The sequence below is a fragment of the Sphaeroforma arctica genome, assembly GCF_001186125.1.
Source record: "Sphaeroforma arctica JP610 unplaced genomic scaffold supercont1.86, whole genome shotgun sequence".
NCBI classification, from domain to species: Eukaryota; class Ichthyosporea; order Ichthyophonida; genus Sphaeroforma; species Sphaeroforma arctica.
Genome location: NW_014040472.1, coordinates 63,883 through 72,850, shown reverse-complemented (window position 1 = coordinate 72,850; position 8,968 = coordinate 63,883). Strand labels below are relative to the sequence as shown.

The window sequence follows — 8,968 nt, the reverse complement described above, 5'->3', positions numbered from 1 at the left end:
GAATATTATGCATGATCGCAGTGGTATGGTGAATATAATGCATGATCGCAGTGGTATGGTACATATTATGCATGATCGCAATGGTATGGTGAATATTATGCATGATCGCAGTGGTATGGTGAATATTATGCGTGATCGCAGTGGTATGGTGAATATTATGCATGATCGCAGTGGTATGGTGAATATTATGCATGATCGCAGTGGTATGGTGAATACTATGCATGATCGCAGTGGTATGGTGAATACTATGCACGATTGCAGTGATACGGTGAGTATGAAGTGTTTCACCGTTGATTGATTCCTTCAGCGCTGTGGCATACGCTGTGCATTCATACACTATTTTGATTCTTCTCGCAGCTCGTGCATCTGGTACTACTGGCTCCCTTCCCGTCGATGGCGCAGAAGCGAACAATGCTAACGTTGCCAGTCAAGTACGGGCTAGTATAGCTGATGAAACCCGTAGTGAAGAAACACAAGACGAGACTTTGAATGAGAAATTGTCCCTTACTAAAGAAGGAAAGCTAACGGTAGGTCGCTCGCATCCCAAATTTACCTTGTAATAACTGCTGGTCTTAGTTTTCAGAAATGGTTTACACAACACGTGGGTATAGCGATGCACAATCTGTGCGTTTGTGTGGTTATCTGAGCGGCTGTCATCTGTCAGTTAGTACAGTGTCTCGAGTTGTAGCGATCAAACTCTCACAGTTACCAAGCCTACACTAAGCGAACGTTTGCTTCAATCTGCTCCAGATTGGAGACGATGTCCAGTTGTCTCCAGACGAGAGCAGCGCCATTGCCGCGGCCATGTGCGGGTGGGCGCCACCGGTCGCGCACGTACCCGACTACTTGAAAAACATGAACGACAAAGAGCTGCTCAGCACTTTATTCAAGGACGCATGAGGCTAGAGGTTAGCGTTGATGGCATAAGGCCAACATCAGAACCACGCTCTTGATGTATTGTCATGGCTGAAGATTGTACTTCCCACTCACCTCCTGAGACCAATCTGAAGTATCAGTTCCGCACGATTTGAAGACGTTTAGTATGGATCGAGGCAGCTTCTTCCGCTTCACGGGCTGTTCGCACCATGGAGGGCACAGTCGAAGGGATTACTATATGGGACAGCAGGCGCATGGTTGCTACGATATCCAGGTTGTGTACCGCCTAGTACCTAATCAGTCAATAGGCCTACCGTGCAAGTAGTGTAGTGTGTCATACTGGAAACCCTATTTTATGATTGCAGGGGGTGCGCAATACACAAGCACAATAAAGTCATGATACAAAAGGCATACGCGCTGTAAGCGATAGCCGTAGACTCGGCACTTTGTCATTGCTTGCGGGCAGCGCAAAATGTAGGCGACACGGCTCTTTTAACTGTTAGTCAATTTACATTTCCAATGGCTGGTCATTGACGAAGCGATAGTGCAATCGTGACAGCCATATCCCAGAGTAATGTGACAATGGCAATAGGCATCCGTAATTATATAGCCCCTCAATTTAGTGCCAGAGCTGCCAGGGCCAAGGCCAGCGAGTACCTGTTGATATATGCGAGTCAGGTTTAGAATAGTGCACTCGTTCTGTATATCAGATTCTGACATCGTGTTTTAGTATACATTTCGAACAAGCATCTAAGCCTAGAACCACGGCATAGACTCCCATTTTTCGAACTATGCGTAGTCACCTCGAGATAATGACAAAATTGGGAGGCGGTGCACACAAGAACGGCTGTCGTACCTTGTGAGCCAGAAGTTGTCCCTATCCACTGCCAGAGAGATGACTAAGAGGTAGGTATGTTGAGATTGAATACGTTGAGAAGTCAGTGCACCCACCAATTGGATTCGGCATATGATATACGATTTTGTGGTCCATTAACCAAAATCACGCAGGCAGAAATATCAGATAACATACCGACTGCTACAGAAGAGAGACCCTTGGAGAGACGGCTGTTAAGTCAAGGTCAGGTATGGGGAGATATTAGTACACATGCAATCGTGTGAATCGTGTGAATGAACATCAGAACTATGTGCTAAAAAATATCGCACTTACCTAGACTGTGGCGGGCTTAATCGTGGGCGACGTATATGCCCACACAGTAGACTAAAAATGACAAGCACTGCGGGTGTCAGATCGACTACGTCGGGTGATAGGAGTCGTAACTGTGTCAGAAAAGAAAAACCCGTTTGAGGAAATTTGGGTTAAGTTATGAGAGGGAACTACAAAGGCACTGGAAGCACATCAGGCAAATTTTCAGCTCGGATGCCAAAAATTCGATCGCGATACTCGCAGTATCCAAACTACTTACCGGCGGAGACTCAACCGAATTGGAATGGCCGAGTGCATATACAACGCATTCAGCCCCATAGAGACCGGCGGACAGAAGGCAAAGCACCACAGATCCCGTCGACTGCGCAATCCGCTGAGTGCATCGAACAAGGCAGGGAATCAGTATGACACTACTCTACCGGATTGACAAAAAAAAAAAAAAAAAAGTACGTTTCACTGTGTGGAGTATAATCGCACCTGTGAATCGATCCAGGAGTTGTCCTTTGCTCGGTTGTTTTGAGCGGTCGCCTCGCACTGGATATCGGCGCGCTCTCTGATACTCTGGACTACAGATATGACAGCCGCTATTGCCACACCAATACCCGAGCAACCAGTAACCAGAATAGCCACAGCACATAAGCCCACCCCAAAGGCTACAAACTTTGAATCCAACTCGAAATAAAACGCATCACTTGGGTTCTCAGGCAGGCGGGCCTTGTTGCCGACATCGGGTGCCGGGGATTGTTTAGACCTAGGACTCAAACACGGACTGAGGCGAGAGACACACCACCCACCCACCCACAAAACCACAGCCACGAGCTTATAGACAGCCAAAGCGACTCCCAATGAACAAAGATTGACCAATACGTTATCAAGTGCGCTATAGGGTGCCTTAATTCCCGATCCGATCAGCCACATTACAATGATCAAGATTGTGAAGCAGCTTCTGCGTGAGTGCATCGTTCGAGTGGTGGGTGCTCGGTATCTGCATTGAGCAAGGACGGCAACCGGTTAAGGCCGTGCTTAGAATGAGCATGGCGACATAGGTCTGCTGCATATACCGCGCTACCCACATGTCAACTGCAGATTGAAAAATATGCATTGTGCAGCATTGCTATATATGCACAGCAGCATAAGAAGGTATCGAAGTGTATACTTACTGCCTGGGAACATAGCTGAAAATCTGCGTGGCGATGATCAGTAGTAGAATAGTGACAGCTCTGGTAATTGTATCAGGTCCGTACAAACGAACGTACTCGGTAGCGGCGTTGGTCGGACTGAATGTCAAAGCTACTTTCAGTCTACACATCTGCAAGCACCCCATTACAGTAAAAATTGTGTAGTATTCCGCAGGGACAAAGTTAGTACGTGATGGTTTGTAATTGTTGAAGTTTCGATCGACGAAGACCACACAGTTGAGGCGCTGAGATGCAGCGCAGAAAAGCTAATCAAACGCAGAAAGGACATACTCACATACGTCGTCCAGCTGGTACCTGGTATCCCAAACATCAATATCCATCGCGACGTACGACTGGATTTTATCAAAAGTGGCATCACAAGGGCGCAACACGTGCTCAAACTGCACGCCACCGCGTGTATGCGTATTCGCGCTGTAATGTTGTGCGGTGGTCGCTCGCCTGTTGCTTACGTGGGTGGCAATATACCCAGCGCTATTCGTCGGGCAGTCTGAGGCCATAGAGAGTGTTAAATTGAATATGATCACGGATATGAGCTGTGGCAGGCTTAACATCAGGGAGGTACAGGTGTGCGATTAAAGATAGCGGAACGTGCTTGATATTCATGCGATCGTCACACACTTTTTCACACACTCGAAGATGCTTGAACTCCTATATTCGGTGTATCTTCGGGGCATGAGATTGAACAATGACCACGCACCTTCTCCCGTCTCGGAGTGCATCAGCTTGAATCGTAGAATCGATGTTATCAAGCAACTCTCCAGCGGCTGAGCCACGCGTACCCGATGGTGTTGGTCAGAAGATTCAATGGCCAATGTCTGTCCATAGAAGGGTGTCGCAAACACGTTTGAGACTCCTGAAGACCATCCTATCGACACGAAGCCTTTCTCACTACTATAAACCGGAGCTTTCGCCTGCTCACTTCCGGCGGCATTCAGGACCATCTCGAGGTGTATATCCTCCCATGATTGCGGGCTTCTGAGATGGTTCATGCGGTGTATGAGAACAGCAGTGACCGGTCGGCGCAGATTATCAAAGTGCTGTGGCGGTCGCACATTTGCGCCCTTGAACGTGTCTCTCCAATACGGCAGCCGTTGCGTCTCCAGGCGCAACTCTAGTTCATCGGCATTTGAGACACAGCTGCCATTGCCGCAAGCATAGCACTGTCGCACGCTACACAAGCTGAGTGATGAAATGGTTTCTGTAGTACTGATTGCCAGCGTTTCGGTACTAGATGTGGTTTCCGGCGAACCCCCCAGTGCGATCTTGATCGTTCGCGCCACGCCAGTCCTATCTTGTAACGTCTGTGCCGGTGATGGCCACATTTTCTCATCCGTTGTTCCAATCGTCGACGTTGTAGAATCTGCACTGTCGCAGGTTGTCTGAGATATAGAAGCAGCAGCATAAAATCGGAAACGGGTTATCTATATTAGTATACGCGCACGCCTGGAGGGCAGACCACATATGATACCAAGTTTTTGGTTGCTCTCAAATATATCAGGTATCTCCTTGGTTAACTGTGGAAGGCGAATATGCCCATGACCATACCGTGTGAATGAATTCTGCTGCTGGGAGCAAGGTCGATCGGTACCTTTCCGCCCGCTCATTGGCCCGCGCGATATCGGAGGTGGACTGGAAATTGCCGACAGCATCGGCTGCCTTTGGTGACGGTAGCGATAGCACACTCATAGCTGTGAGTATAGGCAATACCAGCTGCTTACACCACACAGCAGCCAGGTGATCGCACGACAACCAGGCACCGGGAATGCCACTTGTCGAAGCGTGGACGATATTAGGCCCGGTCATACCTGTAGAGAAAGTCGTGTGATATTCCATAGGGAGACGTGTTTTCTCTTATGATAAAATGTACACAGCTATCGAAAATGACCTGTTGTGCGGTAAGTCGAGTTGTAGGACTACCATCGGCCACATACCTAGACTGGCAAGATCGGCGCGCACCTGGAAGTCGCGTATACCGGTTTCGATACTCACAAGGGTCACGTTTTGAGTTGCGGATCTGAGGACTTAATGTGTGAAGTGAAAGAGTGTTACGATCCGGTGCCGCTTTGTACATCTACTACAGTTCATTAGCGACTTAAAAATTGCTTGTGCAATATAAATAACCGCTTGTGTAATATGAGAATATAGCAATGATTGAGGGAGTTTGAGCAATCGCAACTTACCTGCGCTGTTCATAGTATGGTAGAAACTACCCAGCCGGTAGTCAAATGCCAACACCGGGCGATGTGGTGTGGCGACAGTTACAATGGTTTCAATGCTGCCGGCTTGTAGTACCTGCACGAATGAGAACGTGAATGTCAAACCTATGCCTGGTACCCATCTGTCTACTCAAAGGACCGCCGCTGCTCATAATATACAATAGTGGCCAATTTCGCATAACCCATTCGAGTGACCCCTTATCGATCGAGCGAGGTAAGAGCCAAGCAACAGAAGAGAGCCCTGAAATTATGCTATTTATAGAACCACCTACATCAGAATTCAGCAGCGACAGCGCAACCAGCCCCCCCATGGAATGCCCCAGAATCGTCACCGTTGCTAGCTTGCCTGTTCCCGAGGGTTTCGTACACATCGATTGCAGATGCCGCACACAGTGCGCCGCGTACTCGGATTGAACGGGCAACACCCCACCGAATAGTGCAGAGAGCTCTTCATTGAAGTCCACTGCATAGTATACAGCGATGGAAAGTGGATCCGGCGGGGTTTAATTTGCCCGTACCCGCGACTATAAAAAGCCATAGAGTTCTCCTGCGAGATGCTATCTGTGTTCAACGCAACAAGCTAAACATCGCGTGATGATGCTTTTTGAAGTTAGCGAGTTTGCGGCGAGTACGCCTTCTCGTGTGTACGCATGGTAACTACAACTCGAGTTTTACTAAAGGAATAAACTTACAATATACAGATAAAACATCCAGTACGCCACGCAAGAAGTATTTGAGCAAAGTACTATCCAGCCCATTGAAACTTCTGACTCGATCAGATACGCAAGTACCGGGATACATGCTTGACATATAAACCACCACTACAAATCTATCAACAGTTGTAAGTCGCCCACCTGTGAAGAAGGATAAGGGCCGTCGCGGTGAGCCCTTAATCAAGTAGTTTGTGCGGTCCATATCAGCTGCGATGCTTGCAATGGATCTGACCTGTTTGTAGCTACCGGAATTACCCGATATATACAAAACGGGATGGCGGCCTTTACACTTTGATTTCAAAGGAGCATTGTGATAGTGTGGTTAGTGAGACGGTTCCGCAGATAGAAAAACTAGAAAGTTCTTACATTCACGAGACAGTCGGTGAAGGCCATGGAAACAATTTAAACTGACGGAAATAGAACGCATTGGTTCTAATGTAACGATTGAAAGTGTCGCCACAGACCCACCTCGTTTCCTCTTATGATTCCCTCTGTGTATTGTAATAACCGGTATCTGCGATCATTATTCGCTGGCCCGTTCTTGACTTGAATCGAAGTGTACTGTAATAGTCAGGATGTGTAGGCAGGTTCAATGGTCAGCACAACGCTACCATCGACGTTCAGCCCTATACTATCTCCTCACTCGGGATGATGATAGCCAATAATTACATGTGCCTATATTTGCCGTAGCGATCTAAGCTGCAATATGAATTGTCCGGAATTGTCGGCGATACGGAAGGCATCAAACGTCTCTGCACCCCTAGCACGAGCAGCCATGCGCTAATTCTAAGTGCCGAAATCCTACTCCAAGTACTCAGTACTCTCCACAGGACCCAGGCATGTTATGCAAACAAAGATAGATTCATCAACTATAACGATAAATAGAACTGAAGAGTGCTAGAAGGAGATGTTGAGGGCCATATTCGGGTGAAATCTCTGAGTGAGCAAGGGTGAACATGGAGGAAGGCGAATGGGGCAGAGTATAAGCTGCACCAGATGTAAGGAGTGATAGGTATAGCCACGTGGCAGACGTATTGAATTCAACGCACCTTGCCTACTAGTACACACAGATGAGATATACGGCAGTACTTCAAGATATATTGGGTTGTTGAGCATTCGTATGAAAATTCGGACCGTACATTGACAATAACCGTGAATGTCTCCTAATTCTGGATAGTGACTGATGACACACTCTGAAGCGCAACACTCGGTCTTACACAATACCGCGATGGTTGCATATGTAAGAGAATAATAACACCATTGCAAGTGCGCGATGATTTCCCGCAAATACACGTCAAAGCAGTGCGTATTCGCGTGACATACAGGAAACCTACCCCATGGTTCTGCTACATGTATATTATGCGACAGTGACTGGGATCCAGTATGTTAAGAGATATAGGCCACAATGATAAGTGCGCAACAATCCATCGCAGTTTTACGTTGAATCGTTGCGTGTTCACATGCATTTTCACATGCGTGGCAGATATAGAAATTACCACCGGGCACTGGTACTTATGTGCAAATCCGCGACGAACTCTCGCAAACCTAAATCAAAACAAATAGTGTTCGCATCGCGCTCAAGGGGGAACTCACCACAGGGTTCTGATACATGTAGGTCATGTGACAGTAGTTGGGATCCATACGGTTGGCCAGCAGGAAGTGCAGACCTCCTCCTAGTAAGAGTACAGAGCATAGCGAGATCACTGAGGCCAGAGCCAGTATCATATTGGACTACAAGGAGCGATCACAATGCGTACGATTGTCGAGAATGTGGTTATAAGAAGCGCACAATTGTCGACATTGAAGCATGGTACTTAATCCAGGCTAGTTGCAAGATATAGTCCGGGGTGCATGGTTGGATATATCGCGCACTTAAACACGCTATCAATTCTACTTCTAATCCATTGTGCAAAATGCACTCCATTTTTGTGTGTATTTGTGGAGGTGTCAGAATTCAGATGTGTGTCTGATTTGTGTCATGAATTTTGGTACCAACCAGTGCAAAAAAAGCAAGAAAAGCGTATTCCGTCATACATTCATGATGATTCTCAAAGTTTATTCTGTCTTTTACAAACTCTTATTTTCTCACACATAAATGTCAATTATTTTCTCACACATAAGTGTCAATTCAGTTTTTCACACAGAGAAAGAGTTTGAGGCTTTGAGCGCCCTTGTCTCGCCTTTATTTTACCACCCGACATAGCACAAATGAAAACAAAAAAGAAAACAAAGCGATCCCATAGATGCTAGGATAGTGCACATACTGTAGGCACACACGCGCGTAGCAGACCTCACAAAGTTTACCGTATCTTTACGCAGGTATAATTGTGTGTAGCTTACACACACATACACACGATGTACAGTTTTATTAGGCTGGCCCTTGTAACCCTAGCCTCGACCTATGTCGCTGCTGGGGAGACGGACTTCTACGCACATAAACCCAGGACTGTGGTTGTGGCCAGTAAAGAGCAGCAAAAAACACATGCTGGTCTGATTGAATTACTTCAAAGTAAGTTACAAGTCCCTCTAGGGTGCTATATGTTCCTAGTTTCATCCGTTAAGGTTGACTATGAATTTTGTGATAGGGCTTTAAGCTATATATGTGCTTGTATCAATCTCTACTCCATGCAAGAATACGCACGACTACACGTGTATGTACACACACAAACAAATAAACACACACACACACACACACACACACACACACACACAACAACACACACACACACAACACACAACACACACACACACTAAATATATATATATATATATAATAATAATAATATAATATAATAACTA

At 46.6% G+C, this 8,968-nt stretch overlaps 3 protein-coding genes across 3 annotated transcripts in view; 2 read left to right on the top strand and 1 right to left on the bottom strand.

Moving 5' to 3' along the window:
- Window positions 1-127: 127 nt before the first annotated feature.
- On the top strand, window positions 128-1,286 carry SARC_02010 (hypothetical protein; the record flags this gene model as incomplete). Its single annotated transcript, XM_014304254.1, has 3 exons — window positions 128-272; window positions 358-527; window positions 751-1,286. The coding sequence occupies 3 exons, from the start codon at window positions 128-130 to the stop codon at window positions 898-900; spliced, it is 465 nt and encodes a 154-aa protein (XP_014159729.1). The 3' UTR covers window positions 901-1,286.
- Window positions 1,287-2,494: 1,208 nt separating this feature from the next.
- SARC_02009 (hypothetical protein) lies at window positions 2,495-8,050 on the bottom strand (the record flags this gene model as incomplete). Its single annotated transcript, XM_014304253.1, has 11 exons — window positions 7,763-8,050; window positions 6,638-6,730; window positions 6,311-6,458; window positions 5,729-5,919; window positions 5,421-5,532; window positions 5,172-5,261; window positions 4,786-5,045; window positions 3,938-4,619; window positions 3,519-3,727; window positions 3,298-3,464; window positions 2,495-2,810 (listed from the first exon to the last, which is right to left on the bottom strand). Exons 1-11 carry the CDS (start codon window positions 7,892-7,894, stop codon window positions 2,495-2,497), a joined length of 2,400 nt encoding a protein of 799 aa, XP_014159728.1. The 5' UTR covers window positions 7,895-8,050.
- Window positions 8,051-8,373: 323 nt separating this feature from the next.
- Window positions 8,374-8,968, top strand: part of SARC_02008 (hypothetical protein) — a 4,931-nt gene continuing 4,336 nt past the window's right edge. The window contains exon 1 of the mRNA XM_014304252.1: window positions 8,374-8,678. Coding sequence (XP_014159727.1) covers window positions 8,525-8,678 — 154 coding nt within the window. The 5' untranslated portion in view covers window positions 8,374-8,524. The remainder of the gene's footprint in view (window positions 8,679-8,968) is intronic.